At 41.1% G+C, this 18,333-nt stretch overlaps 1 protein-coding gene across 1 annotated transcript; it reads right to left on the reverse strand.

Moving 5' to 3' along the window:
• Positions 1-731: 731 nt before the first annotated feature.
• LOC140234448 (uncharacterized) lies at positions 732-11,009 on the reverse strand. The gene is made up of 4 exons (XM_072314494.1): positions 10,565-11,009; positions 5,839-6,087; positions 4,903-5,700; positions 732-871 (listed from the first exon to the last, which is right to left on the reverse strand). Exons 1-4 carry the CDS (start codon positions 10,755-10,757, stop codon positions 747-749), a joined length of 1,365 nt encoding a protein of 454 aa, XP_072170595.1. The 5' UTR covers positions 10,758-11,009; the 3' UTR covers positions 732-746.
• Positions 11,010-18,333: the final 7,324 nt, after the last annotated feature.

Here is an 18,333-nt window from a genome sequence, read left to right on the forward strand (position 1 = left end):
AAGAGACCTTTCATTCACCTTTGCTGGTCTGTGATTTTTACTTTATCAGAATAATGAGAGTATGTCGTGACCAAAATAGAGGCTGTCATGAAGGTGGTACAATTGAAACCATGGTTTTTAACCATGGACAAAAACCATGGAGCGCCACGTGTTGCAAGGAATATTTCGCTACGAATTCTGTCACTTCGTAGAAGAAATTATTATTTTGTAACGAAATGACCATTTTGTCAACGAAATGACTGATTTCGTAACGAAATATTCCGTGCGACACTTGGCGCTCCATGGTTTTTGTCCATGGTTTAAACCATGGTTTCAATAATTATTGTACCACCTTCGTGAATTCGGGCCTGTGTGTCTCTGCATTAAAGACGTACCCGCGTAAAATATGTCAGTGCGACTCGGAGTCGGGATCACATAGTAAAGATCCATTTATTTAAGCTCCGTTTAAGTAGACATGTATTTGTTATATTTATTAATTACGTTACTTTACTGCACTTTACTTTTACTTTTACGGAAAGACGGTGTTAATTGATCAGGGTTAAGTTGTCTTCTGTTATTCTATACCTCCAATAAATATTAACCATGATGAACGTTTCGAGAGAATATTACAGCGAGACCATTCATTTGCGACACCACATTGTGTTCACACATCCAAGTCTGATATCCATTATCCTGATTACGCCAAGGTTCTGTCATACAGATAAATAAACGAATTGCGTCAAACTACTTACTCCAATATTTTTTTTTTACTTTTTCCCTTTCCATCTCATCATCAGTCTTGACATGACAACCAAGACTAAGATTGGTCCCTCGATGACCGCCAGCAGCATGAAAGATACGTTGAAACTCTTGAATCTGTCTGCAAGTACACCTGAAGTGTGAAAGAGTGATGGAAACAGATGATTAATGAAGCAGGTCTCAGAATCTTTACATTAGATGGCTGCTTGCCATGCATGTATAAGAACAGTTTCCTGACTAACTTAGGGAGGAAATTAATCTATTGTTTGATCAAGTGTCTGATGAAATATTGTAACAAGCTTCGGTAAAATTCTACAAGGAAATTCTAGCTTCCGATACATTCTTACAATGGATGTTTGTAATTTGCCAACGAATTTAAAATTGGCGTGGGGTTTTGCTATTTCACTACTCTGAAATACCGGGCTTGTAGAACATAATTAGTGCATAAGTATTTGAACTGGTGAATTTCAATGCGCTCACTAACTTTTGAAAAAAGAAAGTCTAAACACGTTCGGCAGTGAATTTTCACAATCAAAATAAGAGAAGGACGTTTCATTATATAATAATAATATGGTGTTATTTACCCAGGGTATCCTCTTCAGTGCTACCGCTGCTCTACCAGAGGGCCCTGCCATTATTATCACCCTGGCGTTGCCAGGTACCATTATTATACACCAGGGTCGAGAGGGACATGGTGTGTAAAACATCTTGGTCCAAGGACGTAAGCACTTGGCGGGATTCGAACTCGGGCCCTCCGATCGGGAGTCGGGAGTCATATCCACTATGCCACAGCGCCCCCACATTAAAATCGGGCATCACGAAAGATAGTAACGGAATATGAAATTTTCCCACATGTTCACGAAACAGTAATCAATTTGAGAAATCACATAACATGCATAATCAATGAGGCTATTTTATACGTCATCACAGCCTTAAAATCAAAATAGCAACAACAACAACATGCTCTGGTTGTACTAGTATATCACGATGTCGCAGAAAATGCGTGTTTAGTATATTGCACGTATACAATTTACCACCCAGAACTCCTTCCTCTATAGACCTCATTATTGTCGAGTTACAGTTGTACATTGGATTGTATTTCAATTGTATTTGTATTTCAATTGTATTTGTATTTCAATATGTGGCTGGTATGATCATGGACCTACTACACATGGACGTTCATCGTTCGTTGATTAATTCGTGCACCTGTCTCTTTCAAATTGAAGTGTCACAGAAATATTTTAAACAAGCTTTCCCGCTTTGATCTCATCATCACCGCAGCTGACAGCTAGCCTGGATAAAAACAAGAAGGCGTTTTGAGAAAACTAAAAAGTACATGCGCAGAAGATTCTCTTAGATCAAGAAAAATGCATGTGCAGTTGTAGTGTACGTTGGGAAATTATCAATCAAGCAATTTCATTTGCAAAATGCAAGTACTTTATAAGAGAAAACAAATATTATTTGGCAGGTTGATTGTGATTCATAATCTATTTTTCTCATTTTTCGCACATTGTTTCAAAGTAGTATAGTGGATACATGGGCAGTACAACCGCAGGAGACATGCATGTCCTATCATTAAGCAACGTTCTACGTGTCCATGCATAAGCATGATAAGACTAGTGTCCGCTTCAGTAATTTTGTGACAGGACTATAAATTGTCATGTTTTCAGGTTTGCTGCTCCCTGTCATCGGTGTTTATCATGAGGCAGACGAGTCTGAGAAGGCACCTCAGCCAAATAAGACCGAAATAAGGAAAACGGTTCTTTTATCAGTGACTATGTATTGTCCAAACATCAGCTGAATGTACTCATTAAGATCCACATAATCAGGTGGCTGCGGTGATGGTGGATGATCTTAAGCCCTTTTTACACTTGTGTTTCTTAACCCCAGACTTTCTCTGACCCAGGACTATCGTTAGTCCCGTACCAATTTTTTCAGCTTTTTACACTGGCCAATTAGTCCCGTACTATCTCTTGTCCGGGGCTAAGGAGAAAACTGACCTTTTTACACTCGTATTTCTTAGCCCCGGACTTTCCAAATCACATGAATATTCATGATTACGCTGTGCACTGTACACGTACACGCACGCACCGGCAGCACTTGATTACCTCGTTTCTGATTGGTCAGTGGGGGTCGGACTTTGTCTCCGTCGCTTAGCCCCGGATTATTTTTTCGTTCTGTTTACACTCACTTGCTTGGCACCGCAATTGCGGTGCTAAACCCTGCTATTTTGCAGGGCCAGATAGTACGGGATTATCGGTGGGGCTAGCCCACTTTGGCAAAAACGAGTGTACAAACAGAAAGTGGGCTAAGGATAGTCCCGTACCAACGGTGGGGCTAAGGGGGGGGGGGGGCCTTAGCCTTAGTTGGTACGGGACTAAGCAAAAATTTACAAGTGTAAAAAGCCCTTTAAGGGCTTTTTACACTTGTGTTTCTTAACCCCGGACTTTCTCTGACCCAGGACTATCGTTAGTCCCGTACCAATTTTTCAGCTTTTTACACTCGCCAATTAGTCCCGTACTATCTCTTGTCCGGGGCTAAGGAGAAAACTGACCTTTTTACACTCGTATTTCTTAGCCCTGGACTTTCCAAACCACATGAATATTCATAATTACGCTGTGTACTGTACACGTACACGCACGCACCGGCAGCACTTGATTACCTCGTTTCTGATTGGTCAGTGAGGGTCGGACTTCGTCTCCGTCGCTTAGCCCAGGATTATTTTTTCTTTCTGTTTACACTCACTTGCTTGGCACCGCAATTGCGGTGCTAACCCCTGCTATTTTGCAGGGCCAGATAGTACCGTACTATCGGTGGGGCTAGCCCACTTTGGCAAAAACGAGTGTAAACAGAAAGTGGGCTAAGGATAATCCCGTACCAACGGTGGGGCTAAGGCCCCCCCTTAGCCCCACCGTTGGTCCGGGGCTAAGCAAAAATTTACAAGTGTAAAAAGCCCTTAAGAGAGACCTTCGTCGTTCGTTATAGTGCACATGGTCCATGTCTTATTGTGTGCAGTAGGTGCATACAGTTGGGCATTCGTTAGCTCGATACGCTCTAGTGTGAAGGGTTCGTTAGACTGTTCATGTATCGTATTACAATTTATGGCTGTTTCTTTGCATACAATCTAGTAACGCTGAGTATGAAACGACGCATTCCATTCACTAGCTACCTCCCATAAGTTCCATAGACAGGAATTCACTTACTTTTTGTTAGTCCAAGCCTCCGGCAAGCTTTGCTGTTGTTAAGGACAACTTTTTGTGAGCAAATTGTGCAAAGAAAAAATGAAAAAAAAAATCTGAATATATTGCAGACATGGCAGAACCGTACCGTGAACTGCCATGTACGGGATTTTTACTCAAAAGTATAAGTTTTCCTGTCAATATCGCACCTGAGTGCACGCAAAAGTATGCTAGATGGGTCATTCAGTTTTGCGCGTAGCCATGACAGTGCATCCAAGAGTGCAAATTGGTCAGCCAATATTGTGTGGATAAGGCAGCCATAATCACCAATTTTCTTTCAAATTCTTCATAAGGCCGCTAAAATTGCCGATAGGCATGAATTCATACCCGCTTCAGGGCAACCAAAGTCACTGATCGGCGTTCGAATCGGTACTTATGTGCAACCAACTTCGATCTTGAAGCCCCCCCCCCCCCCCTTCGGCTAGGTTGATGCATTCAATTGATTCTAGCAACAACAATAACAAAATCATTGTCGCGATATACCATTAAAGGGTTGGTTTAGTTTTGGTTAAGATGGGAATTCTGGTTTTAACTATTTTACAAGATAATTAAAAACAGCCTATGTGAACTGTTGAAGAGCATACGATTCAAACCAAACCTATATCATCCCTTTAATTATTTAATTTGTGCATTCAGTTTTAGCAGATATAAATTATTGTTCCATATAATGAATTGTATGTATAATTTTTCTCATGATTCTTTTTTTCTACCTAATCAGTCTATGGACCCATCCATCTTATTTATTGACTATCCGTTTTATTCATTGAATATAATATGTGGCCGAATAAGAATCGTATCTATCGGATGGCCCCAAAACGAGGAAAATAGCACCTTTGTATGTGCAAAATTCATATTCTTGCACAATCATGTACCAAGTGCGAAATTGGGCGGGAAAACCTATATCCGTTTAACCTGTTGCACCTACCCGAAAGCAGTGTACCAACCAAAGCACCAAGACCCATAGTAAAGACCTCTACGCTGAAAGCCATGGGGTAATTCTCGGCTGGACATTGTTGCTGGATAATCACAGATGACAAAACGGCGCGAGATGAAACGGAGAATGACTCAAACATCGTCGTCACCGTCATTGCACTGTATTCAAAGACCATCACGTCGACTACGAGGGCGATGGCGTTCAGAATCGTTACGATGATGAAGACATCCACGAGCCCTTCGATGCTCGACCGGCGCGACATGACGGCCACGGACATCCGACCAGCAAGGTTGAATACGGCAGCGATGATGCTAAGAGACGCCGCGTGGAACACGGAGTTGACAATTTCCATAGCCCTCGGGACTAGAAACGAACGCCATCCGCCGTGGATCATCCCATACGGGAACTCCGCTATGATGAAGACGATCAGATGGGAATATACTTGAAGCGTGGACCGCAACACTACCGTTGCCCGTTGAGGACTGCCCGTGGCTTTAGACTTCCTGGGTGTCAACTCCTTGGCAGAATCTGCAGCGAGGTCCTTACAGTGGCTCCCCACTCCTTCTCCTCGCCTCGCTTGCATGTGTTCGCGACGTTCTCGCTGGTCGACGTGGCGAGCATCAGAGACTCGATTCCCACAATCTCCCTCTTGGTCGTTACACGTACCTCTGTCCTGGCCTTTCAGGTTGTTTTGAAGAGTTTGTGCTGTGGAGTATCTATCAATGCAACTCGTGGGCTTGGACGCTCTTCTGACTCTTTCTCTTTCCGTTTTTCCATCGACAACAGACCCTTTGACTTCGGCATCAACCAATACCTTTTCCTCCCCATCCTCCTCCTCCTTTTCCTCCTCCTCCTCTTCTTCCTCCACCTCCTCCTCCTTTTCCTCCTCCTCCTCCTCTTCTTCTTCTGTGGTAACTGGAAGATAGCCTGACTGCGGTGCTTTTTGCGGAATAACAAACAGTGAGTTTGGAATGATATGAGACATCACGGCGCCCAAAATCAACAGAGCGCCACGCCATCCGTATATCTCCTGTAAAAAGCCTGCAAGCATGGGTGCGGCGATCATGCCGAAAGGGTAACCACACAGCCCCAGTCCGAGGAAGAAGCCGAAACGCCCTCCTGCCTTGCAGGTCAGTTCCAGGATAGCTATGATGGTTACTGCACTTGTGCCTAGGCCTTTAACGAGAAGTTACAAGAGAGAGATGTCAATTTCTTAAAGCTTCTATAACCTTATCATAACAAAATTATAAAGATTTCTATATAAAGGCCTGTATCAAAATCGATCAGTAGTTCCCCAAATACCTGCAATAAAAGGAACCTTCACAACTAAGATTTTCACAAACGTACCTATCATCCGCATAATTCATGCAGGTTTATAGATTCTGATTTGTTGGGCAGACCAGTGTGTTCTGTTTATAAGAACATGTCTATTTCAATGGACCAAATGTTATATTGTAAATTTATGTTGCATCAGAATGTAGAAAGTCATCTTTTTTTTTAAACTTTTAAAGGACAAGTTCACCTTCATGTGACTCATGTGACATCATACGCTGCAGTAGTCTTCTCATCCAGCGGTGACTACACAAAAACTTCAAAAATTCATAATTTTTGAACGGATTGTCTGATTTTCCTCAAACTTTCAATGATGTGTTCTACTGATATTGCTACATTCTCTCAATCCTTATGTTTATGAAGGTGAACTTGTCCTTTAATTTGCGGGGCTGATTTTGTTTTTGCCTCAAATACATATTAGTAGAAACAGTGACAAAGGAATGGAATAGAACTACAGCATTATAGGGCGTACATTTTAACATAATTGGGAGTAAATCGAGCGTATTTTATAAAGGATGTGCCAGAGAAAAGGAGAAGATATCTGATTATAAAGAAACAGATAAGGTAAGAAGTTTAAATTGTGAATTGGAAAAGCTACTTGATAATCCATCGATTACAAATATTGTCACTCTGGTCCGCCTTGAATCATTCATTGGATTAACCCTCGTCCGACAACATGAGAGTATGTTTTAAACTACAGTGAAACCTGTGGGATAGCGACCACTCAAGGGAGACTAAAAAAGGTGACAGTTATAAACAGGTGGCCGTAAGAGACAGGTTCTTTAACATCCTTTTTCTCTCGGAAGGAATTGCTTTTAGTGGTCCGTGTGGTCGTAAACGGAAGGGGCCGCCATACAGGCTCGTATAGTTTTGGTTGAGACTTAATTTTAGGTTTCTAACATTTTTTGGTGAGATGATGAAAAACCTCTTATGAAATAATCCAGAGCATGTAATTCAATGAGGAATTCAACGTTTATTTGATGAAAATTGGTTTTGAAATGGCTGAGATATCCAAAAAAGAGCGATCCTAATAAAGTGTGGGACCCACACTTCAATACGATCCCTTTGTTTTACTTTGTTTTTGGATGTTTCAGTCATTCCAAACCCGATTTTCATCAAATAAACTTTGAAGTCCTCTTAAAATGGTATGTTCTGTTCTATATCATAAGTGTTTTCCTGGTATCTTGCAAAAAGTTAAAAGCCAAATTCTCATCTCCACCTATACTGTACCATCCCTTTAAAGCAAAATTTTTGATTGAAAGACATGAACATTATATAAATACAGACCTGCTATTGCCAAGGAGACTACAAATTGGGTGTGGTCTCTAGCCAAGCTCGCTGATATGGTGCCGAGAGAAGATAGAGAGGCGCCGCAAATCAGCAACCATCGCCCATACGATGGATGGAGATTTTTATAGATCATTCCTATGAGAGGAACTGTAGTGAAGAGAGAAAGAGAAAAGGAATTTACATAGAGAGACGAAAAGAAAAAAAAATTGAGAGAATGCAGCAATATTAGTTGAACACTTCAGTGAAAGTTTGAGGAAAATCGGACTATCCGTTCTAAAGCTATGAATCTTTTAAGTATAACTGCGCAGTCGCCGCTGAATGAGAAGACTTCTAAAGTGTATGATGTCACATGCGTACAACGATATAAGGAAAATAAAAAGAGAATTTCACAAAACTTTACTTTTTGAATAACGTGCACATTTCTTTGACCAATTGTTACTGACGTATGTTAAGGGTAAGATCATTCCCCCTGCCTTCTGAAAGAGAGAAGTCGAGTGTTCTTTTGTTTTGCGAGAAAATGGAAATATGTTAAATTTCTTTCATTCTTTCTTTATATCGTTGTACACATGTGACATCATAAGCTGTAGTAGCCTTTTCATCCAGCCGTGACTGAGCAGAAACTTCAAAAATTGATAACTTTTGAACGGATTGTCCGATTTTCTCAAACTCTCACTAATGTGTTCTACTAATATTGCTGCATTCATTCAACCCACATGTCTCTGAAGGTGAACTTGTTCTTTGTCTTTGCTAATTTATTTTCTTTAAAGTTATTGTTAACCATTGGGAACAGTGATTAAAATAAAATGTTCGAGTTATCGCATGTGATAGTATTATTAACTTTGCAGGTGAGTCGTATCACAAAACATCCTACGATATATACAGTATTTGATATAAAGCTAAAAAAAAAAAGATATCACTATTTGTCTCAATAAACCATAACTGTAGATGGTTTATTCTAGAAACGATTATGTTATAAGTATTGTTCACAGTTTTTGTAAATTTAACAATACTCAACATTGACCACTGTTGGCTATACTGATTAACATTTTTACATTGGTTGTTTCTATCCCTACCTCACATTTTAGAACTATTTTGAAGCACTAAAGCTGTGTTTTTGTTTCATCTGCAAATGGTAAATAATACCATTAGAATGACATGCTTCCACTGTCTATAAATGGACATGAGAAACGCCGATCACACAACCCTGTTCAGATGACAGTAGAAGAAGAGGTAAAAAGGAAGGCCAGGCCGTGACATAGGAAAAACAGGATGGATTGACAATATCAACTAGGAATTTTCGCGTGCATTTTAATTTTGCGAATTTCGCAAGCGCCATGTAAGATTCGCGAAATTTCTTGTCTACACTATATGCATTGAACGCCAGTGGCAATTCGCGAAAATTTCATGCCACGAAAGAGGCCGTCGGTTCCAATTTGCGAAAATTCCGTGCCGCGAATATGTCACGTTTTACAGTATTCAGGAAGTGGACGAATGGAGGAATGTCCGTGGCAAGAGCAAATTTAAGGGATGGTATAGTATTGGTTGAGATGAGGGATTCAGCTTTGAACTTTTTGTGAAATACGTAGAGTCCAAAAAATGTTGGAAACCTGAAGCCTCATCTCAATCGAATGGGCCACTTCTAAAAGAATGTCGACGGTTCTATGAGGACTATGTCAATACAACAGCTTCCACGTAATCGGCATTATTGCGACGATAAACAAGAGAAATTTAATGTTCAAGAGCCTTCGCAGGACTAACAACTAGAGAAAATGCGTCTGACAAAATTGATGACTGATGATGGCACACAACACAAGCGTTGTCGATGAAAGTCGTGATTACATAAAGACCCAAAGAAGTTTATAAAGGACTTTACCTCGACTTTTAGGCTGTAATATGATACAATACAACGCTGTTTCTCCATCCTTCGGCGTTAGGCAGACAGAGGTTCAGTTCGGCATTAATTTTGGGTATTTTTTTCGTCAATCTCGAGTTCAAACAGGAATCAATTAAAGTGAAGTGAGCGTGACACTTTATCATTTTTCTCTTTCTTCCTTTTTATTGTTTATTATCAATATTAGCAAAACGGGGCATCCTTATCCTCACCTGCAGCTCATGGCTATGTTGTTCTCTTTTATCATTCTATTAACACGTTCAACTGAGAGAATTGAAGCGACTACCACCTACACCATCGCTTTTTGTTGGTTCCGTCACATTTCACATTCCTGAATTGTTGTACACTGAGGCTTTTGGCTTGTCATTTTAAAGGAATCGTATAGTTTTGGTTGAGACCTAATTTCAGGTTTCTAACATTTTTTTTTTTTTGGTAAGATAATGAGAAACCTCCTATGAAATATGAAAGAGCATGTAATTCTATGAGGAATTCAACGTTTTTTTTGATGAAAACTGGTTTAGAAATGGCTGAAATATCCAGAAAATGGCGATTCTAATAAAATGTGGGACCCACACTTTATTATGATCGCTTTGTTTTACTTTGTTTTTGGATGTTTCAGTCATTCCAAACCCGATTTTCCATCGAATAAACTTTGAATTCCTCTTAAAATGGTATGTTCTGTACTATATCATAAGTGTTTTCTTGGTACCGTGGTATCTACGCAAAAAGTTAAAAGCCCAATTCTCATCTCCACCAATTTATTTATACTGTACCATCCCTTTAATTTATTTCAAAATAGTCTTGTGTAATCTATTCGCTCATATTAAACTACATTTATATGTACTTTTGAAAGTACTTTTTTTTTATTCGAATTTTACTTTGATATTTTGATTATTGCATTGTTCGTGCAGTGATATGTACTTTGTTCAATTCAATTCAAGTAAAAGTATTATCATTTGTTGAAGCGATTAAGAAAGCTTTAATATTCTTCATCTTAAGCACGGCTTTGGACTGGATCGAGCGCAAGTGCTACCGAATCATTCCGATAGTCATGCTTAAAGGTAGACAAGTAGGCCTAAGGTCTAGATCTACAGACTAGTCTAGTTTTTCTTGTTCTTACCACAGAACTCTTAGTCTTACCTGGACAGAACGACATGGAGGCCAGCACGCCGAAGGCAACGCCGACATCTGTCGGATTTGTTCCGAAAGTCTCCGAAATTTCTGGCATCAGCACTCCAAGGGCCTTGACGATGCCGACTTGGTTTCCACTTCTCATGAAAATGAGCGCGACGATAGGGATGATGGACGAATAGCTGACGGGGGCTTCGGCCATGTTTGCTGTTTCTTCGCTGTTATGGGCACGTCAAAAATGTGGGTCGAGTTTAGCGACTCAGTTGCCGACGTTATTCAAATGAATATGAAGAGGATCGGTGAGTTGATGATAATGGCATTGTGCAGGATCGCTCCGCTCCCCTTCTCTCCCTTCCACCATGAAGCTACAAACCAAGTTTGCAATGTTTCCAAGCACGCACACATCCAGACTAGAAATCATTCAGCGCCCCTGCAATAAACATGGTACCAAAGATAAAGCTCGTCACGGTAGGACCTATGTGGCTGCCCGCACTCTGCGATGGCAAGGGCCGTGACCAACAGAAATGTCGTCACGGGCCACCAAATTTACAGGTATTAAAAGAAATCCTGTAAATATTATGCGAATACCTCGAGACAATCATCGAGCCAATATAGCCTTAGGCTCTGTGATAGAAGACCTGTATTAGTATGACACCCATTGAGCTCCGTGATGGCACGGACATAATGACAAACGTCAATACGCTCACGTTCAATGTATAGTTTATACTATAAAATGAAAAGAATGAATAATTGTATTGCTTCATCAGCGTCCAACAATGGTGGTAACAATTCTAATCTTCTTCGGGGTTCTGGGGCATGTGAGACCATTGTATTGAAAAAAAATATCAAACTGAATGATGTGATCGTATCAAGAGAATATCCCTCCGGTTTTTTAATAAACTGATTGTAAAGTGATGGGGTAAGTGTAAATCAGAGGTAGGGTTAGGTTCAGGGTAAGAGTTTTAGTTGGGGTTAGGAGTAGGTCCAGGATTACGATAAAGTGTATGCTAGCTTTGCACCATAATGTTCCCGGCGGCCATGGCAGCCCCTCCCCCCCCCCCCCCCTTTGCCCGAAACGTACAGTGCGTCGTGGGTAGATGCAAAGAGATGGCACCCCCCCCCCCATCACCGTATTCTAGCCTAGTTCGTTCCAGTCCTCGCTCCAGCTATATGAGACGGCGTTTTCACAGCATCTGGGTCAGGCTAGACTATAAGACGTACTACGGACGTCCTCCAAGTTTCGTTACGGCCTTATTACTTTCTATCACCGACGTTTAGTTGCGTTCAACCCTTTTCATTACGGCTTATAAGGTTTCTAATAGCACCGGGAGGGGCGTGGCAATTTGACAGTTTCTGACAATTAAAGGCATCAAAGGCATCCCACTGCGTTGTCTTACGTTCATCGCGTTTTGCCCACGGTGGTCTGAAACGTGACTGCCGTGGTCGCCAGAAACATGGTGTAAAAGCACCACTAGGGTCAGGAGAAGGGTCTGAGGTAATTGTCCAGGTTGTAATATTTTCCTCCAGAATCGATGTGATAGTTATGATTTAAAACGTTCAGAGTCTGACTCTGAATATCATGAGTTGTTGGAGGGTATCAAAGGGGATGGCTAGTAACTGATCAGTGGGAATCAGTGGGAATGCTAGGGGATGATTGCTCCAATCCTTGTGGGATTCATTTAAGAGTACATGTAATCTATTGTTGTGTGAAAAATATTTGCTTGGGAATGGTCTCATATTCAAGTAATGTGCAGTTTAATTGCCCCGTCACTGTACAGGCATGCTAACCTGAAAACATTAAACTGCACATAACTTGAATATGAGACCATTCTGAAGCAAATAATTTTCACACAACAATAGATACACAATAAAGTACTCTTAAATGAATATAGAAACAGTCATCAATATAGGGTCTCCACACTATGTTAAGGGCGATAATCCGCCTGTAAAAGGTTAATTAGACCATTAGGCTCCTTAAGAGTCTCGAAAACACGATTCTCTCTAAAATCTTGAACAAAAATGGATGATTCCTTGCAGGACAGATCGTACAGCTTTTCAACGGTTCCTTGTCCAAATAAGGTCCTTCTTGATGAAGGACAAAAACAGACCTTTCTTTTTGCTGCCAGACACATAGTTGGGAAATCGGTCTTGTTGAGAGAATTATAAGGTTGCGTCATTGTAACTCGGGATTCTCAAAACGTACGAAACAATAAGCCAGTTACGGTAGAATGTATAACACTCATTTATATAAATAACAGTCTAACGGAGTCCTGAACCAAGATGATGACGTCGAAAATACAACTGAATGATAATATGTGAGTGACGTCACCAATTAATTTCCATACAATACTTTACTGACTGCCGTACCAATTTGTAATTGTAATGATGTTTGCATTTGTATTTTTGTATTTGAATATTTGAGGTTGATTTTTAGTGTAGATTGTTTCATTGTTTGTAGTTTGTTTTGATGTTTATGACACTTTTATCTGTGTTCATAAATGTGAGCAGGGCTCCTTGACAGAACAGTTCACCAACTGAAAGGGCTAAACAATACTGTATTTCAAAAAAAAATAGATAAATTAAAAAAATAATAATAAATGAACTGGCGTAGTCTGTGCACACGACGAGGTCGTTAAACTCCTGTTGCGGGTACCGAGATAAGGGCTTGTTATTGAGTGTATGTCAAGATCTCCTGCGATAACAAGAGAAGATAACTATACAATTCATCATCTAATATAACAGATCCGAAATTTCTTTTATGAAAGATGAAAAGATTGGCATCCTGAAGGTCTATAAATGACTACAATCTTAAGACTAGTCGTGCTGTCAGAGAACACTAGATTCAAAATTTAAATGGTGATCTGATGGATTGAGAACTAGGGCCCTAAATAATAATATAAATAGAAAATCTCCACCACGCCTGGAGGCTCTGGGCCGATGCAGTAAAAGGAACCAGGTGGCATGATATCTGCGATGGCAGCGCCATCCCGTAAATAGAGGCTAGAGCAGTAACTATTTGTCAAAGTTATGTTGAAAATAATATTGTTGACTTATTATAGAGAGGGAGCGTATTGATTGTAGAGCATAGATGGTCACGGTTTTTGTCATAACCTCCTCCTTTCCCTCGATGTGTTTTCGACCTCCGACCATCATACCCAGGGACAGGATTCTCCTCCATGCTTACCTGTTTTCTTCACGACATTTTTCTGATTTATTGCCACAATTTGAGGGAAGAAGTATATTGAACCCTACAATTGCATTTGCCAATAATATTGTTGAATCAGACACAATATCTCCAGAAAGGCGTGGATTTGGATTAATGTCCCCACGTAATTTGTGACGCAATCTTACTCGATAAGTTGATAGGCCTACAGTACAGGGCCGGCGGAGCGTTTTCAAAAGGGCGGGGGGGGGGGGGGTGGAGGGTCCCACTTCCGGGATTCATGAGCTAAAAAGCAAAAAAAAAAAAAAAAAATTCAGCTCATCTTTCTCCTTCCACTTACAAATAAAGGGGGTCTTCAGCGCAAAAACATAACCTTATACCGCGCTCACACTTCAAGATCTCTATTCATTTCTTTTTAATGCCACTTACGTACTTCCGGGTTAAAAAAAAAAAGGTGGGGGGACCCAAAGTGACGACACCTTATGTATTCCTTTTGTATGGTGCACAAACAGTGAGGGTTGGGGCGCGAGCTTAACTTACCACAGGAGAAATCAGCTGAAAAATTAAAGTTGTGAAGGCATCTTGGCTCACCTCCCTCATGGCTGCACTAATTGGTTATGAGAAACGTATAGGTAATCGATCGTGATAACCCTGGAGCCCGGGGTTTAGTGGGGGGGGGGGGGGGAGACTGGGGGTGGTAATGTAACACCTTTATTTTGTAGTTGAGTGTTCTTCGATGGCGTAATCGGCGGTGTTACATTGGTAATGTTTTCTCGACATACAGCTCCACAGAAAAGACCAAGAGACTGGTTCATGTACATGTGCAATCCAGGCTCTTTATTTATTCGAAGAAATATTCACTTCGGAATATGACAGCAATTATGATAACGGTGATAATATCCCAGGCGACGATGGAATATGCCAGATTTAACAGATACAGTATTCGATGTAAGAGGTGTAATAGGTACTCCCTATCCGACGGCCATATATCGCCCCTAAAGAGGGATGGCAAGGGAGACCAACGCTTTATGTGTCTTTACCCGAAGAGGGTGAAAGAACTCCTTTCCTAACACATGGTCACTTTTATAATACATGTATACTAGAAGGAGGGGCTTAATCTGTAATATTCAAATATTCAAAATAGAGGGATTTAAATTATAATAAAACAAAGGAGTAGGTTAATAATGACCACTGTCAATCCATGGGTCACTGACACCAGTGACTCACATATTACATGATGGGGATGATGGGGGAGAAACTTATCACTGGTAGACAATGGGGAGACAGGTTATCCAGAAATGTTTATGGGGGAGGTTAGGCTCCTAGGGAGGTAGGGTGTGTGGACTGACCACAGGATGTGATGACCAGTCGGGTAAGACAAAATTCTGAGAATAACAATGAAGGAGTTTTCCCTCATGTCCGTAGTGGTTGAAGCTTGGGTTTGATGCAACAACACTCTTCCATTTGATATATTACAGTAAGTTATCCGAAAACAAAGTGGTCCTATATAATGAAATGTAAGACCCACCTTTTATTATAGGGCATAGTCCTGTTTACTTTGTTTTGGACATCTCACCCATTTCAAAACCGATTTTCGTTATTAATGATAAACATTGATTTCCTCCTAGAATCGTATGCTCTTTCATATTTCATATTAGTGGCTTATCGATCATCTCGCATGAATCTCCATCTCAACCAAAATTATACCATCCCTTTAAAGTTTATGCGATCGATCGATAGAATAATAATAACAGTGAGGGTGCAAGTGTATGTGTGTATGTAGGAGGAGTGGGGAGGGTCTCCCACTCCTTTGAAGTGAGTTTGTTTGTTTTTTCCAATTCTTGTATTCAACAATCTCATCCACACTTCATCATGGAATTCATTTAGAAAAAAAAATTATGTTCCACAGAGGAAAAAAAAAAAAATCCCCGAAAAGTAATATAGGCCTATAAGTCTACAGCAAATTTATCGTGGTTTTTGTCACCTCTTTGTGGTCCGCCAAAGTACGTTCCTTACTGTTCCAAGCAAATCCTATCAAGAAGTCCTAAGGAGGTTGACCAAAAATGGGGGGATCCCGATGTTAGGGGTATGAACATAATAAATATCCTTTACACACATCCCTCGTTGAACGCTCTCTGACACACCCAGTGGGCCTTGTCCTACTGCAGTATTTCTTAGACTATCAAACAACAACCACAACACCGATGAAAGGCCGTCAGATTATTTCGCTGCTTCAAGAAGGACATCGCGTTTTTGTATTGGGATCTAGTCACAAGCACTGTCAGCATCCACGCATGTCTCATTGCAGGTCAAAGGTCATGAATTTGCCATGGTTATCATGGACGCGATTCCCTACCAAACCGCTGACACGAGTTGATGGAAATCGTCCCAAAGACGTACGTTGAATTCGTTGTCAGTGAACATTCTCTAGCAGAGCCATTCTAGAGGAAATGCATCATCCTCCCAACATGTGAGTAAATGTGTATTTCATCTCCGATGTAATTTTTACCGTCATTTATTAACCGGTTGTTCGTTGATGCACGTCAAAGTCGGAGTTGCTAGTTGCAGCAGCAGCTAGCTAGCTAAGCAGCAGCAGCTGCTGCTCTCTCCCGGATCCTCTCCGGAACGGACGGCGACTGTGCATCGCACTTTTCGTACGAGTAGGCAGGTCTACGACTCACGGGACGCGATGTGTGCGAGAGCGCTCTGGAGTCTGAGCTCTACTAACCAAATCCAAACCAAGCGAGTCGGTTTGACAGAGATTCGTACAGCTTCGAAGTTGTAGTACCGTAGCTCGTACAACCAATGCAAGAACGCAGTAGACTCTAATCACATTGTTCTCACGTCACCAGCTTGTAATAGAGGTCTAACAAGAATGTCTGCAGCTTCTAGTAACCAGTAACATACCAACCAAGCCAACCATTCTTGGAGTTTGATATTTTTGCACTAGCACTCACTGATCGATGCAGCAGTGCCAGTGAGTTTATGAATGCAGTTAAGTTGGCTGTTTGAATACTGAGTTCTGTAGGACCTACCGACTCGCTACCATAGAAATAGAATTTCCATGATCTGATACTGAGTGATAGAGGTGGTGTTTTACTGTTTACAGAGCCTGTGAAAGTAGAATTTACTTTGCTACACAAAGAAGAATCTACATGTAGTCTTACTCACGGATTTATCTTAGTGTAAAATAGCGCCACCTCCACCACCACCACCACTGCAAACACCACCTCCTCTCCTCTCCTCCTCCTCCTCCTCCTCCTTCTCCATCATCTTTCTCATCTTTTATTCAACATTTGTCACTCCCATTTTGTGCAGAACCTCCGTATCTGAAGGGTATCACTATATTTGCGACCAGGTAGTAGGTACTGTATTAGGAGCGCCCCGGGGTTACCTATTCTATAGAACTGTGGTGTACTCAAGATTGATTATGTACAGTGTAGGCATTAAAGTGCAATGTAAAGAAAAAGTAGATGGTTCTATGTATGTTTTTAAGCATACTAATAGGGAGATTTCCATGTCCCTAGTAAATACTTAGATCTATCACTTGTAGGCCTAAAGCAAAAATGCCAGGGTTCGACCTCCCCGTGCAAAAATTCAACCGGTATATAGACTCTAGAGCCATGCATAGAGGTACAATTGCGTAGGTTTTACCCCTAGACCCAAGTCTCGATAGCTGTAGCAGGTGGTCGAATTTTGGAGGGCGTTATGGTTTAAGACTCATTGGCAGCTTGCTTTATGTAGAGTCTTAGAGAAGCAGTGAATGTGGAACGCTTGCTTGCTAAATCGTGGCAAAGCAAACTTGTGACGTGTGTAGACTACAGTACGGTTAACTATACACAGCCCAGTCGCCGCTGTACATGGTACATACGTAGCGCGACAGGGCTGTACCAACGAAGCTCCAAACACGAAGAGGGTCCAACGATCGCATGCGATCGGATTGAATTTTGATACTTTAGATCATTTTTTTGCCACTTCAAACTCATGTGACGAACAAAATGATAATGAGACTTCATATCTATGCTATGAGTATTGAAATTTAGATTCAATAACTTACCTAAATTGATGGTTATATGCAGCATGTGTGAACGGTTCACGAACGGTACATCGTCTTTCACGCCAGGCCATTTCCAATATTCGGGAGGTCACATGATCTGAATGCCCTTTCAAAAGGTCGCGCTGTCGACCGTGCTGCTACACCAACACTCAAGCAGCGCATCGCACGCACGCAAAAGATTTCCGCAGAGATCAAGGCGCCATTTTGAATTCTGCAACGATGAACCGCGACGGTGTTAGGGAATCCGCCAAAAAGTATCATTTTTTGGTTCCATGGACTTATCACGAGGGCTCTCAATGGACTTACGAACCTTCTGTAATACAAGCATGCACTTAAGGTGAGTAACGTTTGGTAACGTGTACATTGTTTATAAAGAACGTATAAATTTTCATAAGTTTTGTAGTTGTGTTGTGGTTCCCCACTTTGAAGGTGCCCGCTCGCTGGTCAGACGCTGTATTCGCGTAGCGTATTAACAGCGTCTGGTCGGGCTACAGTGCGGTATACAATGTAATGTACATTGTAGCTTGTCACTTGAATGTCAGTTGTACCATTTTGAGG

The sequence above is a fragment of the Diadema setosum genome, chromosome 10, assembly GCF_964275005.1.
Source record: "Diadema setosum chromosome 10, eeDiaSeto1, whole genome shotgun sequence".
Classification (NCBI taxonomy): Eukaryota; Metazoa; Echinodermata; class Echinoidea; order Diadematoida; family Diadematidae; genus Diadema; species Diadema setosum.

Excerpts from the sequence above, each read along its gene's own strand:
- LOC140234448 (XM_072314494.1), bottom strand. The coding sequence starts at position 10,757 with ATGGCCGAAGCCCCCGTCAGCTATTCGTCCATCATCCCTATCGTCGCG. Across the intron at positions 5,701-5,838 it reads GCAAAAAGCACCGCAGTCAG|GGTCTGTTGTCGATGGAAAA; the intron begins GCTATCTTCCAG and ends CCGAAGTCAAAG. Across the intron at positions 872-4,902 it reads GGTTGGTACACTGCTTTCGG|GTGTACTTGCAGACAGATTC; the intron begins GTAGGTGCAACA and ends TTCACACTTCAG.